Source organism: Microtus ochrogaster, chromosome 18 (genome assembly GCF_000317375.1).
Source record: "Microtus ochrogaster isolate Prairie Vole_2 chromosome 18, MicOch1.0, whole genome shotgun sequence".
NCBI classification, from domain to species: domain Eukaryota; kingdom Metazoa; phylum Chordata; class Mammalia; order Rodentia; family Cricetidae; genus Microtus; species Microtus ochrogaster.
In genome coordinates, this window is record NC_022020.1 from 47544024 (window position 1) to 47560553 (window position 16530).

Below are 16530 nucleotides of genomic sequence, written 5' to 3' on the forward strand. Positions count from 1 at the left end.
CCTGTTCCCCGGAACATATGGGAGACAGCCAAGCAGAAGTGTGGCAAACTGCCGCTAGGTAAAGGGTGCAGAGAAACACAGTAAAAAATGTGGTTAGAGAAGCCCAGAGCAGGGCTGGAGAGATGGCTCAGAGGTTAAGAGCACTGGCTGCTCTTCCAGAGGTCCTGAGTTCAATTCCCAGCAACCATATGGTGGCTCACAACCATCTATGATGAAATCTGGCGCCCTCTTCTGGTGTGCAGGCATACATGCAGGGAGAAGCCCTGAGCAGGCAGGGCCTGGTGAGGTCACTGGATTTCAGAAGGGGATCCTGGAAAAGATCAGTGTTCATTAAACCTAGCCCTGGACCACTGTCTTACATCTGACAGAATAGATGCAGCACCCAAACAGTCTTACTACCAAGATGCCGAGGCATGCTTCTGCTCTCCACGCCACTGTAGTCAGGCCGTCTCTTACTACAGGGAGGTCCACAGTACTGGGGGGCTTCTCATGCTCTATCTGGAAGCACTCACTAAACTCCCAGCACTGTCTTGAGTCAGGATGAATGATAATGAGGAGAAGGGGGTGAAGCCTAACTCTCCCGAGTGGAAAACTAGGAGATCTGTGTTAGAGGCCTCTCCTTATTGTGCCAGGGGACGTCTCAGGCTGGGAGCCACCCCTGTGCACTCAGGGCCACACCTTGGCAGGTACCTGGGTTGTTCCGGATGGCTTCCTTCAGTTCCTTCTTCTCCTGTCGCAAAGCCATCAGTTCTGTCCGAATCATCTCCTTCTCCTTTTCCAGCCTCTCTTTTTCTACCAGGTACCTGCGGGCATCCTCCTCAGCCCGGTTCTTGCCATATTTGTATTGATTGGCACCTACGGAGATACAGGATAGCAAGAGGTCCGCGGGTCTGACCTCTGGGGAGGCACACATGTGGCGTTAGCTTGCCTCTCACCTTGACTTCACCCGTAACATATGGATGGTTAGGTCCACTTATGTAAGTGTATCTAGTGTGACTCCCCTGAGGAATAGGAAAGAACAGGGGAGCAGCACAGCGCAGGGGCTGGGAACCAGGCAGACCTGGGTTTGTATTCTTTCTTCACTGGGTGTGTGATGTCACACTGAAATGATCGGTGTGCTTTTGTGCCTTTCCCCAAAACCTCACGGTCCATGTGCACAAAAATAAAGATACTGATAACATTTAGCTTCCAGGAGGCAGTGAGGTTTAAAGGAGATAATTAAGAAAAAGTACTTAATATAGTATCTAGCAACTAATTAGTACTTAGTAAATGTTAGGAAATAATGATAGTAGTAACATATATACTAGAGCAAAATTTGTGATGTCTAACCCATTTTGCTTTGTGGAAAGTGTGCTTTGAATGAGTCAAGTCTCAGGTATTTGTGACAGAGGAAGATGCCTACGTCTAACTCAGATCAGACCCAGGCCAGTGTCAGGCCCTGCTCGTTGTACTGCTGGGAAGGGTGGGAAGAGAGAAAGCCCCAGCAGTGTGCTGTAGGTCCAGCACCACGATGGACAGGATCATGCTGTTCACACAGTGTGTGCTCTGCTCAGCCACCTGCCTGAATTCCCACTTAATCTTCCTCTATCCATCATGTAACTTACTTGGTTCTGCTCATCATTCATTTTATTGCCGAGGAAGCCAGGCACAGAAAGGTTAAGTTCCACTGTTTGTGGCACTAGAGACAAGCTGGACATGTGTCTGTCTTACTCTAAGTGATGAGGTCACGAGCACAGAATCTGTATACGTGACATCCGTGGCCTCAGAAGAGAGCAAGATAGCCATCAATCAAAAGGGGGGGAGGGTGGCCCAGATGCCACGCCTGCTGATTTGGACTCTGGCTTCCAAAGCTAGAAGAAACAAGCTGTTGTTTTTGAAAGGTCATCTAGCTTAGGATGTTTTGTTAGAGCGGACTGAGGAGCAGGGCGGCTTTCCTCCTGTGTGCCTCAGGACATCACTGGACTACACCTTGTGGCTTTGAGCCCCTCCAGGAGCCCTGTGACTTCAGCTGTGGTTCACAGCCCCTGGAAAGGGGATGGAGACGCCAATGGTCCTCAGGCACAGCAGCCCCATGATCACAGCTCTTACAGCCTGAGCCCGTGTGAGAGATTTGATTTAAAAACAAACAAAACAAACAGGTCTAGGTTTTATACTTTTTGTTGATGTTGCTATTTTGTGATTTCTTTAATCTTATATATTTCAATTTTCTACTTTGTTTATCCATCGATTTATATTTTATTTTTTTGTTTTTTTTTCCAAGACAAGGTCTTATTATGTAGCTCTGGCTGTCCTGGAACTCACTATGTAGGGCATGTTGACCTCAAATTCACAGTGATCTGCCTGCTTCTGCCTCCTGAGTTCTGGGATTCAAGGTGTGGGTCTCATTCTGCAGCCCTAGTCTTTTTATTCATGCAGACAAGGCTGGCCTGGAGCTTGCAGAGATTGTCCTGTCTTTGTCTCCTGAGTGCCGGGACTACAGCATGTCAATTACATGAAGAACGGTTTTCCATTTTAAACAGGTTTTTTTCAAAGCCCTGTATTTCTAGCACCTAAGCAAGAAGCTTATCAAGAACACTATGCATCCCTTCCTCAGGGGACCAGATAGGAGAAAGGACTTATTTAAAGTTACATAGCAGTGTCTCCGCCAAGTGAGAACGGAAGACCGGTTTCCCCAGTCTGAGGAGCTATGATTTATATATACTAATGCAAGGGAACGAGGGAACAGAAACGTTTTCACTTCGTTTTTTAAAAGAAGCCTTCAAAAAGCAAAGACTAGAATGTCCAGGTGCATGGGAAAAAAACCTTAAGGAAGAGTACGTTGTCTCTAGGAAGCTGGCTTGCTCTAGGGTGGCCCTAGTGAGTGAGTCTCTTGTGTGCTCTGGGGAGCACAGATGGGGACACAGAAGTGAGCTGTGGATCTTGTGACACACCTGCTCAGGGACTGGGGAGGGACTGATTATCAGTTTACTACCCTAGATCAGAGACCACAAACTTTGGTCTTCTGGAAAAGATGAGCACGCACCCCCCCACCCGTATATGCTTATATACCTTTAAACACTCAACTATTATACAGATAATATTCTTGCAATATAAAAACATTTAAATTAGCATCTATTTATTAAGAATTCACACACGGGGGCGGGGTGGTGACACACACCTTTAATCCCAGCACTCGGGAGGCAGAGGCAGGTGAATCTCTGAGTTTGAGGCCACCCTGGTCTACAGAGTGAGTTCCAGAACAGCCAGGGCTACGCAGGGAAAACTCTATCTCAAAAGTAAAAAAGAATCCACATGAAGCTCAATTTTTGGCCTTTTGAGTAATCGGGAAATGCTGAGTGGGGTCTCCTGGGTAAGCCAAGCAGAGTTTACCTCTGGAGTGAGGACCCAAGCACTCCAGTCTCGCTGCAAACCTCCTCCGCTATTCACTGGCTCAGTGGCCATACCATTATGGCCATTTTGTGTCTCTTGCTATGCTGGGGACCGGGCCCTTACATCTTCCCATACCTGGCAAGTGCTCCCACACTGCCCAGCCCCCACGCCTCCCCTTAGGGGAGAGTGTTTACTGATAGACTGCTTCTACTCAGTTTCCTCCCTTACCCCTGGAGGAATCTGGTATTGAGGCCCCCTGCAGTGTTCTCTTCTCCCTCCCTCGAGCAGGAGAAAGACCACAGAACTCACTGGAGGCATGGCGCTTGACTTTGACCTGCGGGTCCACACGATGGGACTTCTCACTGCAGGAGGAGGCATGGCGCTTCACCTGAGCCCCGGTGGGGCGCTGGGGCTCCTCATCCTGGGCACGGGGGACAGAGGTAGAAGTTTAAGTTCAGACAGGGAGCTTCCGGCCAGCTCCTTTGAGATCTGGCCTTACAGATATAGGCTGGTGCCACTCTCTACAGTACAGTAAACGATACCTTACTAGCAGTATCGTTTGAACCCCAAACCTTTCTGTGCCAGATAAAAGGCAACCTTAAATTGGCGTACTTACTGAGAGGACAAATGAGCGGGCTCAGGGGATTGCAGGTGGCTGCCTCTATTAGAGGCATTTTGTCCTCCCACCATTGGAAAGTGTTTTTCTATTTTCTGAATCGCTAATGGCCGTCTTCCCTCAGAAGAGGAGGAGGAAAAGGAGGGAAGCAAAGGCATGGAAGAGAGGAGCCAATGGCAGAGGTGATGCACCTTATTAAACTGACTGCATTTGTGCTCATAGAGCATTTCCCATGCTCCAAGTCTAGCCAGGGTCTTGAAGCCTGGTGTGATTGATACATTAGTGTCACCTAACCACTTTATTAGGAACAGTACTGTTACTTCTCTGGGCAGAATGTCCCACTGCATGGGCACTGTGCTATTTTCTTTCTTTCTTTCTTTCTTTCTTTCTTTCTTTCTTTCTTTCTTTCTTTCTTTCTTTCTCTCTTTTTTTTTTTTAACACAAATCACTACATTTTGTTCTCAAAATACTCCTGAGAAGAGAAGGACCAGCACACTCGCGTGGAGGTGGGAAGTGGGAATCAGGGGGTCTGAAAGGCAAAGCCGAGGTCCCTCTGACTCCAGCCTTCGTATCTGAAGTGTTTGGGTTTCTGTTTCTTTGTTTGTTTAAGACAGGATCTCACTACGCAGCTCTGGCTGGCCTCAAGCTCAGAGATTCACCTGCCTTTGCCTCCTGAGTGCTGGGATTAAGGGCATGTGCCACCATACCATATAGGCATGTATGTATGTATGTATGTATGTATGTATGTATCCATCTATCTATCTAGATACATACATATATATATGCATATAGAAACCCGGCTATGCATATATGAAGTGCTAAACTACCCAGTTACTAGATTTTCTGTAACCGAGCAAAACCTTCAAGTTGCAGTGAAGAAAGACCTTGGGCACAAATGGGCAGGTTGGGGATGTTTCTAGAAAAGGGGAACCATGAAAGTGGGGACTCAAAGCATCTTCTAGTCCAGGCAGGTCCTGGCTCACAGACGTGCCAGGTCCTCAGCAGCTTTGTTCCCTCTCCTCTAGATGCAAGGCCACCCACCCACTGATATCTGGTTGCAATGTGCCTGTCTTCTGTTTTTTTCCCACTGAGAGCAGGCGGGTTAGTGAAGGCATTTTCTCTGAAGCAAAGGATAAAGTGGGCAGTGGAGGGGAGGGAAGACATGGAAGGAAGCCTACCTGCACCTTTTCATAAGGAACCTCATCGTAGACACGGGGCTCAGGCCACTGATCCTGGCAGGATTGTGCGTACCTAGAACATGAAAGGTTTAATGATGTTGGTGACATTTTGTGGCGTATGCTGCCTTTGTGTCTTCTCTCATTGGATATTGGCACCTGCTTTTTTTCTTTTCTGTTCTTTTTTTTTTTTTTTTTTTGGTTTTTGGTGCCCGTCCTGGAACTAGCTCTTGTAGACTAGGCTGGCCTCGAACTCCCAGAGATCCGCCTGCCTCTGCCTCCCGAGTGCTGGGATTAAAGGCGTGCGCCACCACCGCCCGGTTTGCTTTTTTTCTTTTAAATTGTACTCAGTTATTTTTATGTGAACTGGTGTTTTGCCCACGTGCGTATCATCTGTGGGAGGGTGTCAGATTCCTGGAACTGGAGTTATAGGCAGGTGTGAGCTGCCATGTAGGTGCTAGAAATTGAACCCGGGTCCTCTGGAAGGGCAGCCAGTGCTCTTAACCACTGAGCCACCCCTCCAGTCCCCGACAGCAGTTTGTTTTTGTTTTTTCAAGATAGGGTTTTTCTGTGGCTTTTGGAGCCTGTTCTGGAACTAGCTCTTTGTAGTCCAGGCTGGCTTCGAACTCACAGAGATTCACCTGCCTCCCAAGTACTGGAATTAAAGGCGTGCGCCACCAAGGCCTGGCCCGGTAGCAGTTTTTAATGTAGACTGAAAGGTTACACGCTAGCGAGGACTGCACAGGCACGCCTGAGTCTCACAAGTGACAACAGGTGGCACATTCCCAGAATTCTTTGTAAGTCAGCCAAGAGACCCCAGAATGGCAACAAGCAGGCTATGCTTCCCACAAAGGCAAAAGTGCCATCCTTCCCAAGGAAGCGGACTTCCTGAGCTTGCCCCACCCCTTTCGCCCAATGCTCAAGGCTTCATGGAGCCTGGAACTGGAACCTGTGAGGGGTGGGTCGCGGAACTGAGGCAGGAATCCCCCCACCCCCCCAGCGGTGCGTCGTGGAATCACCCTTACAGGAAGGAGTTGCGCCCGGCACTGACAATGCTGGTTAGGGTCTCCACATCCACGTAGTCGTAGTGCAGGGCCTCTGGGGTGACTTTGGAGCCCATCTCCACCAGCAGCAGCCCTAGCCAGCGGCCCATGTCCTCTGAACAGCTTGCCTGGGGAGAGGAGGCACAGTGCAGTTCACTTTCACCGTGAAGCCTTCTGGTTGCTTGCTCACGTCATTGAAACCCACAAATGTTTATAAGTCCTCAGGACTTAGTGAAGGAGGAAGAATTAGTCTAGACACACATGCCGGAATCCAAGGCTCCTGAATTCTCTCAAGTATGTACTCAAAAAGCTACTTCCTCTGAGGGGTCCTCTCTGATTACTCCTATAAGATGGTATATCCCTACTTTCCACCCTCTGGGCTTTTATATCTGACCCTTTGGATGTAAAAACAACATTTCACAGTTCTCAAAACTTCTTCCTTTCCTCTCCTTCCATGCTGGGGATCAAACCCAGGGCGCCTTGTGTATTCAAGGCCTGGCTTTATCACTGAGTCACATCTCCAGCCCCAAAACATATATTGTTTAAAATTATTTTTATGTTATGTGTATGACTAATTCTTTTGCATGCACGTATGTATGTGTACTGCATTAATGCCTGGTGTCTGCAGAAGCCAAAACCCCTGGAACTGGAGTTACAGATGGCTGTGAGCCACTTTATGGGTGCTGGGAATCACTACAGGGTTCTTTGCCAAAGCAGCAAGTGCTTTTAACTGCTGAGCCATCTCTCCAGCCTCCATATTTATAATTAATTTTCTACGTAGGAAATTGCTCATACAACTCAAAATTTTCTTAGACTGTAATTACCAAAGCATTACAGAACCATTTATGGGGAAATTCCCCAGGATAAACTGCTGGCCAGTTAAACATATCCTTAATTCTGATGTAAAGAGCATGATCACAATACCAGTTAGCTAGTGATGGCAAACTTAAGTAAAGAAATAAATGAAACATGGTTTTTAAAGAGGGAAAAAAAAACCTTAGAAAACTCTGTGTAAGATAAGGGAAACAAGAAACTCAAGGAGGATGCCGAGATAATAGTGTTTGAAGCTAAAAAACAACAAGGCAGATGGAAAGGGTACAGGCACTCCTCCAGCCTTGAAAAATCACGTGGCTGCCCTGGCCTGTTTGTCTATAACGTGGGCAGGTGGACATTTGAACTTCCCTGTGTCAACATTGTGAATTCTAAGCATCCCAAGGGCTGTCACAAGGAGTGTGTGCTCTGAACAGCCTCAGAGAGGAGGGTGGTGCCAGCAGGTAGGATGGGCGGTGAGCAGGCGGCACCTGTGCATTGTTCATTGTGGGCCTGCTAAGCTCAGTGTGTGCTGGACACGGTGCAGAGATCTAGAAAGAGAAACAGTGTCCGAAAATGTGGCTGCGGCCCTGCCAGTGTGGAGCTGGAGGGATCTTAACTCTGTGTAGGGAAACTCTCTGTAGAGGCTGGAGTTGCTCAGGGGCAGGGACGGGCACCTTGAAGGGCAGCGGGTTTCCTGAGGTCAATGCCTCCTGCGGGGAAGGTCTGAGAGAGAACTCCAGAATCAGATCCCGGTCAGACCGCAGGAGATGCCTGTTGGACCTGGAACTGTAAGGTCAGGGCAAATAAGCAAACCTGGGCTCTAGAATTAGGGCTGCCAGAATTAGGCTAGAAAAACACAGTGTGCTCTGTTGGGTTTGAACTTCAGATATACAACAAATAACCTTTCAGTGTAGGTGTGTCTCCAAATCACCCAGGATACTTTCATATGAAAAACACGATTCCTTGTTTATTTGGAATTCCAGCATCCCTGGTGTCCCCTGTGTTACCTGACAAGCACGTTGGGTTCTTTCCCCAAAGTTCCTGTGGTAGAGTAGCCACAAGCTGACACCCCCACCCCCTACCCCTACCTTGACTCTCTCCTCTCACCTCCAGGATGGCCACCTCCTGCCGATTGCGCAGGATCCTGAAGGCAAATGGGTGCCTGGGTCCAAAGCCTGGGGCTACCTCACAGCCGCCGAGGGCAATGGCATTCACGTGGGTGTGCAGGTCCGTGCGGTCTTTGTGGAAATAGAGGGTGTTACACTTGAGGCGGCACCACCGTTCCTTCCAGCCTTGGTTTACCAGCACGTTTAGGTAGCCTGGAAAAAGAGACGGCCGAATGACCTGTTATAGCCCTCTGGGCAAAGGCTCTAAGGGGTACCTACACAAGCCTTGTGATGGAGCTGGCAGGAAGGCCTGGCACCTTAGGCATCCTCCTCTCTGAGTCTCAGCTGCCCAGCTGTGAGCACTCACTGACGATGCTATTCCTGCATCCTTTTACGGCTCCAGGACCACACCAAGTGTGATGGAAATGGCCGACAATCCTAGAGAAGGCCTACAAAAGCTACAACTGCCCCCTCCACTCTGCCAAACTGAATTTCCTGCTAAGATGGAAAGTGACGGATGATGCTGGCACCTAGCGGCAGCACATAGAAACGTCACCACAGTAAGGATTTGTAAACCTAGGCAGACAGCTGTGCAGCTGACCACAGATGGAGCTAGAATCAGCTCCGAGCAGTTTAGGTTTTTATTTATTTTTATTGCTTTTTTTTTTTTACCACAGCATGTTATGAGTCAACGACCATGAAATATTTCTTTATAATCGCAACATTTATTTATTTACTTATTTACTAGTTTTTCAAGGCAGTGTAGCCCTTGTACTGGAACTTGTCCTGCAGACCAGGCTGGCCTTGAACTCACAGAGATCTGCCTGCCTCTGCATCCTAGAGTGCTGGGATTATAGCCACTAGGCTATAATTGCAGCTTTTATACTAATAGAGTATTTCTGCATATCCGAAACAGATGATTTTATTTTTTTGCTATGCTGGGTATGGAACCTGGGATCTCACACAGCTAGGCAAATGCTCTGCCATTGAGACACACTTCATCCCCTTTAAGACAGGTGATTATCTACTGGATTAGAGCACATGGACCACAGCACTTGTATGAAAGAAGCAATGCCTTCTCTGCCAGACACTTTTTACTAAGATGTATTATCTTAAAAAGTACTTAACATTTTAATTCCAATTTCCTCATCAGATTAGGCTGAAATCTATATACACTTACATATATATGTAAATAAACCAGAAACCACAGTCCTTCAAGGTGCTTGACCCTCCCGGCAGGCAACCCTAGTCTCTGCAAAGTTTCCTACACCGAGTTAAGGTCCTTCTAGCTCCTCAAAGACAGCAGCCATGTTTTTGTGTAAATTTTATTTTTCTAGCTTATAAAGGCCAGGAGATAAGCTACATAAACATATAAATGAAACTTATATACTTTGGTTGTTGTTTGTTTATGAGATAGGGTCCAGGCTTGCCTCTGACCTTGAACTTGCTATGGAGACACACAGATAACCTTGAACTCCTGATCCTGCGGCTTCCAGCTCCCTAGTTCTGGAATTACAGGTGTGTATCACCAAGGCCAGCACATCTGGCATGTGAGATGCTGTGAATTTTCTCCTCTCTCACATTAGCAGAGGAAGCTGAAGCCCACAGGTGGACAGTGGTTTGACTGAGTTCACAGGAACCCCAGATACGATGGTCAGTGGATTTCCCTTTCCCTGGGCCACCCTTTCACCCATGGGAGTGAAGGGATGCATGCCATGGATTTGACAGAGTGGAGTCTAGCCATCCAGAGGAACGAGCCAGGGCCGAGGTACTGGGAGTTTTCTGGCATCGGCCCCAGGGCCTGGGTTCAAGGGCCTGCACTTCCTTCTTCTGAGTAAGGACTTACCACAGCACGGAACCTCATTCTCACTGGAAAACGTCTGCAGGTCCTCTCCCAGCGCCTTCTTCTTGGAGAAACTAATGATGCGGGTGATCTTCCGGCCTGCAGCCCTGCTCATGGAGCCCTTTAGCTCAGCGAGGCTATTCTTCTTCCCTTTGCCTGGCAGCACAGGAGTGGGTCACAGGGGATGATGGGGAAGGTCCCACTTTTACCCATTTCTTCCCAGCAGCCCTTGCAAGCTGCATACAGGGACTAGCCTGTAATTCCGCATACGAACTCAGGTCTCTGGGACACACTCTGTAAGTCCCTCCCATCTTTGACATTCTCCAGCATGGGCAGTGGACTCCTACCATGTTCACAGGCTTCTCGGCGGCTCAGGGTGGAACTGCTGTCATTCATGCCCAAGCTGTCAGAGTCTGAGTTCTGTTTCTCTTGGGACAATCTCTGGGGAAAAAACACAGACAGCCTCACATCAGCGAGATTCTTAGAACTCCTTTATAAGCCCAGGCTTCTTCCAACTCTCCAAGCAACAGCGATCATGTATCTGATACCACCCCAATATTATCAGGAAGGTAGCAATGATCATGTCTTCAGGTTACTCTATGGGGAGAGCGGGAGCATTGATTATAACGCATTGATAGCAACATCCTGGAATATGTATTATATTTGGCAAATGAGGGAGAAGGGCAAGCATTGACAGGGAATGTGAATGTAATCCAGTAGCACTGCAGGGATGGACAAGAGTAGGCAACCCTGGACGCTGAAGAGCCCCTGGGCAAACTGATCAGGATGAAGTTCCAGAAAGGGATGGACCAAGATGACAGCATACAGGAAAAGGGGTGACGATGTTTTCAGAGAAGTTGTGATAAGACCCAATGATCAGTAGATATCCATTACAGCTCTATCTTGAATGAGAGAATGAAGGAACACACACACACACACAAACACAAACAAACACACACACACAAAACCTTTGTTGCCAGTCTATTAATAACCATACCTTCATTGATTCACTAATGAATTCATATGCTACAAAGGAGATAGAGCAGAAATCATGGAAGAAATCCTAATGCTACTATTCCCTATTAGCTGTGGGAATAGGGAGGCACCTAGCAGAAAGTGGATGAGCATTTGAAGAACCTGGTCTGTAGGTTTTGAAACTGAAGTTACAGCCCTGTTTGTTCTGCAACAGTGTGCATATAGCAACTTTTCCACCAGGGGGGGCGGGGAAACAGAGAGGAAGACCATGAGTTTGTAATGAATTCAGTGATGATCCTTCAATCTCGTGACCCCGTGGAAAGAGACCCCACCAACACAACATCCCAGCTCTTCTTCCACCAGAACGACCTCCAATAGTACCAATAGTACATCAGTTACCCTATCCTGGTCCACTCAACCACGGCAGAGAACTCCACGGCATGGCTTGCCCTACTGTTGCTCTTTGGAGCCTCTGCAATGCATAAGAGGCCGTACCATAGTGTGTATCCACATGCTCACACCCCTCTTCGAGTGCTGGCCGTATCATAGCATGTACCCGCAATTCACACCCCTCTTCCAGTGCTGGCCGTACCATAGTGTGTATCCACACGCCCACACCCCTCTTCAGCTGTACCATAGTGTGTACCTGCATGCTCACACCCCTCTTCAGTGCTGGCCATACCATAGTGTGTACCTGCATGCTCACACCCCTCTTCAGTGCTGGCCATACCATAGTGTGTACCTGCATGCTCACACCCCTTTTCTAGGGCTGCTTTCCTATGGTCTCACTAACTGGTAAAAGCTAAGTGTGGGCAGGGCTCCTTCAGTTCACTTCACAGGAATCCCTAACACTCCAGCCATCCCAAGCTCCCAAGACCATTTTTTGTCCCTGCCCAAAGCCAGCTTTAACAGCTCCCCAACTCTAGACCATGCCACACAGGCCACTTTCAGTTCCACATCTTCTCGGTTCTACTGCCCATCCCTGCTACTTAAAGCACCTTTTTATTTTAGTTTTGCCCTTTTCATCCTTGTCTGAGGCATCACTTGCTTGGGAATATTCTTGAGCCTCTGAGACAGGATCATGCCTCCCTGACACTCACCAGGAACCTGGCACTGTCTCTTTTAGCTTGTACCCAGGGTAGCAGATATAATACAATATGATGGTTTTGACTCATGCCTGCCTGACCATTGGACCGCAAGCGTACTGATTTCTGCAGAGGGTCTGGATTTGCCCAGTGGTTGTTCAGGCTGCTCTATTGCAGTAGTAGAGTCCCAAAGAGGCAGCCTGTGTGGGCTCAAATGCTAGCTCTGTTCCTTATTTACTATGGGACTTGGTTACAGTGTTCCTTTCCGAAAACCTGTCTCCAACACAAGCATCCCAGAAGTGGGACTTCTGAGAAGTGACTGGATCCTAAGGGCTCTCTTCCTTCAGTGGATTTACTCATGGCTAAATTTAGCTTTCTGAAACTGATCAAAGGCAGTGGAACTTCTTAGGCCAGGTGTCCCTGGAGGGCCTGGCCTGAGAAGATACATACCTGGTCCCTTCCTGCTTCCCTGTCTGCTTTCTGTCTCTTATGAGGTGAGCTGCACCGTCTGTCTCTCTGTTTCCCACCTCTTCCTATTATTGCAACACAGCACCCTGGTGCTGCTCGGCCTTGCCCAAGGCCTGCAGCACGTTGCCAGCTGACTGGGGCTGAACCAAAACAAGTCATTCCTCCTTTAGCTGTTTATGGCAAGTATGTTGTCGCAGAGACTTAAGTGACCACCAGGCACCTGCCACTCTGCTGCTTAGCTCGTAGGATGCCACAGATGTGTGTGTGTGTGTGTGTGTGTGTGTGTGTGTGTGTGTGTGTGCCTGTGCTTAGTGCCCATTACCTGACCCAGAGAAGTCAACTGGAGACAGACATACCTTGTCCTGATCCAGCTTACACAGGAAGACTGGAGATCGGGGGGCTTCCAAGCCCTCTGCTCCCCCACATGGCCGGCTGACCTCGCGGATAACCTGTGAAGAGAACACGGGGTTGGGGATAGGTGTGCTAGGTGTGCGGGAAAGCTCTGGGGAAAGAAGCATGGCTGGGATTTGTGGGAACAAGCCTGTTGTGAAGATGGATTGGGGCCACCAGGAGGCAGAGTAGGGCTGAAACAGCTATCTGCACAAATGCAAACTTATCAGAGCCTGACTGGAAGGGCTTTCGACACACATCCCTACTATAAGAACACTGCTCTCTGCAGAGGAGAGTGAGGCCGTGGCTAGGAGAGATGTGAATCTTGAAGATTCACAAAGGTGAGGGGGCTTAAGTGACAGCTAGGACTTTTGCTTTCAGTGACATGGGAAATTGATTCGGGGTCCTTTCACTTACGCAGGGTCCCAGGAATAAGCATGCAGATGATAAAATGTAAAAAGTCACCATCTAAGCTGAGCGTGGTGGCACATGCTTTTAATTCCAGCACACAGGCAGAGGCAGACAGATCTCCGAGTTCGAGGCCAGCCTGGTCTACAGAATGAGTTCTGGGACAGCCAGGGCTAAGAAGGCACCATCTGATGGTCTCCTAGACAACAGCATTCATCCCCACAGCGGTCTGTGATCCTCAAGATACAGGTGAGGATGATGTGACCAGGGAGGTAAAGGCGCTGGTAGGAGGCAGCAGAGCCAGACCCTGAAGTAGGCTGCGAGGCTGCCAGCTAGGTGAGCCTTGGACCAGTCCAGAGGACCAGCACGGCCAGGCAGATCCCTTTGAACTCTGGGCCCAAGACTCCTACGTTTGACTCACAGGGACCCTGAAGCTTGAGGCTCCTGAAGACAAGTTCTCTCCTTTCCTTCCCCTCTGGACACAAAGGTAGGGATGGGAATACCAGACATTCCAGGGAGAGCTGGTTATCACCGGAAGGAAGGGAGGAGGGAGGAGGAAGTAAAAGGAGGACTCTGGCTTCATTGTTCCAACCGGAAGGTAAGAGAGGAGAGCAGGGAGAGAGTGGAGTAGACGGATGGGGGTCTGCTGGAGAGAACTGGAGGCAGGATAGATCCATGAACACCACCACCACCAGAAGCCAACCAATGCTCCAGCTCACTTATTGCCTGGCAGGCACTATGCCAACTCTTGTTGAATCCTTAAAAGAGCCATTTAACAGATGAGGAAACTGAGGCACAGGGCAAGTAATGCCATTTGCATAAGATCTCATGGCTTTCTGGCACTTGAACTCAAATCCATGCACCATCAAAGTCTTCCCTCGCCATCACGGTGCCACCATGCCGACTTTGGAAGAGACCTGCTTAGCTTCACATCTTGGTCCCAATCACGTGATGCTGTCTTTGACCTCTGGCAATCACTTTAAGTTCTCTGTGCCTCAGCTGACTCACCTTTGAATGTCAGTAACAGCTCCAATGGTCATATGCATGAGGCTTTGGCACATTGGACAGTACAAAGTGGCTAATACATGGTGGCACCCTCTGACACCAGAAGATGCTGAACTCCAGTGGCTATCACAACAATGCACATTCCCATCTAAAAACAAGAAGGAGATCTGTCCTCCCCCTATTTTCAAATTAGAAGGGCTGGCCGGCCCTTTAGTTTCAAAGGCATCAAGCACACCATTCCAGGAGTGTAGGTTGGGCAAACAGTAGGTTGCTATATAGGGACGTTAAAAAAACAGAGAGTATAGACCTCCTCCATGAGGCCTACTTGTTGTGAATATTCAAGGCCCATTTGATATGAGTCCTAGTCCCCTAGATAAGGTTTGTAACTTCAAAGGTTAGAACCCCATGCTTGGGGACAGAGAGGAAGGGAGGGGATGTGGGGTGGCAGCTTCTTGTGTGTCCCGTGCGTGCATACCTTTAGCCACTCCTCTGCCTGCTCCCTGCTCTGCAGAGCCAGCACCAACACCTCTGTGGCCCCCTGGGAGAAGCGCAGCTCATGTCGCTTGTGCCTGCTGTCCTTGGGCACGTAGACGACAGTGCAGGCATCTAGCGCCAGCCTCAGATGCGGCTGCCGGTCCTTGGAGCTTTTGTAACACTGCACAGGGAGAGAGGGGGGTCAGGGCTTCCTGCAGTAGGGGTGGGAGGAGGGGTAAGGCCCTCACACATGAGTAGATTCCTCCCTAGGGCCCAACTGTGAGCGATGCCTCACAGCGAGAAGCTGGAGAGGGGGTCTCTGGGAATCTTCCAGCACAGCTGTCCATGAGGAAAAGGCAGATTATAGCACAATACTAGGAAGACCATGTGGGCTGAAGAACCAGAGAACAAATAGGTTGGCTTGGGAGGATGCCAGCTGAAAGGGCTGCGTGGCAGAATGTTAGGAGTGGATCCCAGCAGGTACCAGTGCTGACCTTGGGAAGGCAGGCTTTTGCACAGGAAGGCCAACCTTAACCTTGACACCAGGCGTTGACAATAATGCGACAAAAGGGGATCGGGATCGTAAGTAGATAATGTGGCTAGGGGAGGGAGAGGCATTTCTTTCAGTAGGGGTATATACTGGTAAGTTGTCTACCCTCGTATAAATAACCCCTAACCTACACCCCTTTAAACAATCCTTTAAACACACACACACACACACACACACACACACACACACACACACACACACACACACACACAGTGAGTGGGGGAGGGTAGTTTGAATGTTAAGCTACCCCTGTGTTACTAGAATAAACCAGTAATGGTCCTATGTTTTTATAAGCATCTAGTTCTGTTTGCCAGTGTTTCATTTAGAGCCTTCATCTAGGTTATAAAAGAAATCAGACTATGAATTTTCTTTTTAAAATTGTTTCATTTATTTATTACTGGGGGATGGAGGCATGTGTGCCACAGTAAATATGTAGTAGCCAGAGACAACTTGCTAGAGTTGGTTCCCAACCTCCACCACGTGGGTTTCAGGGGTCAAGCTCAGGTCATCAGGCTTGGTAACAAATGCCCTTACCCACTGAGCTGTGTTACCCGTTTTTAGCACATAAACATGGGTTTCACTATGAATGACATTTCCATACATGTCTAGATTTTGACTATCGTCAGCCTTCTGCTACCCTCTCATTCCATTCTGGCGAACTCCCTTCCACTGCCCGGCTTGTACGGGAGAATTATTAAAGGGTTCCCTTTGGAGTTGGGCTGAGACTGGTTGTCTTCTCGGGTCACTCTGTATCCTCTGGGCTGGAGGGCCTGGCAGCAGCCGGCAGTGGAGCAAAATACAGAAAGGGAGGTGAAGGAGTGGAAACATAGCTGGGTGGTGACACACACCTTTAATCCCAGCACTCAGGAGGCAGAGGCAGGTGGGTCTCTGTGAGTTCGAGGCCAGCCTGGTCTACAGAGTAAGTTCCAGAACAGCTATGGTTACACAGAGACAGCCTGTCTCAAAAAAACCAAACCAAACAAAAAGAGCTGGAAACACACCTATCATGAGACTTGGACTGGCCCTGGCCTGTTTTCACTGCTCAGGGTGAGAAAAGGTTTCAAAGCCATGTGTTGAGCATGGCATGGCTTGCAGACAGAGTAAAACATGAGAGAGAGAGAGAGAGAGAGAGAGAGAGAGAGAGAGAGAGAGAGAGAGAGAGAGAAATCAGCTATTATCTTTTCCCACAGTTACGTTCATTTTTCCTACT

General features: G+C 48.7%; 1 protein-coding gene across 1 annotated transcript in view; it reads right to left on the reverse strand.

Annotated features, from left to right (window-relative positions):
* The window catches only part of Afap1l1 (actin filament associated protein 1 like 1), a 54796-nt gene that overhangs the window by 7004 nt on the left and 31262 nt on the right, over positions 1–16530 (reverse strand). Inside the window, exons 8-16 of the mRNA XM_026783305.1 lie at positions 14772–14951; positions 12850–12942; positions 10313–10406; positions 9969–10121; positions 8124–8335; positions 6186–6331; positions 5164–5236; positions 3679–3790; positions 691–855 (exon numbers count right to left, since the gene is read on the reverse strand). Of these exons, the coding sequence (XP_026639106.1) occupies positions 691–855; positions 3679–3790; positions 5164–5236; positions 6186–6331; positions 8124–8335; positions 9969–10121; positions 10313–10406; positions 12850–12942; positions 14772–14951 (1228 nt within the window). The remainder of the gene's footprint in view (positions 1–690; positions 856–3678; positions 3791–5163; positions 5237–6185; positions 6332–8123; positions 8336–9968; positions 10122–10312; positions 10407–12849; positions 12943–14771; positions 14952–16530) is intronic.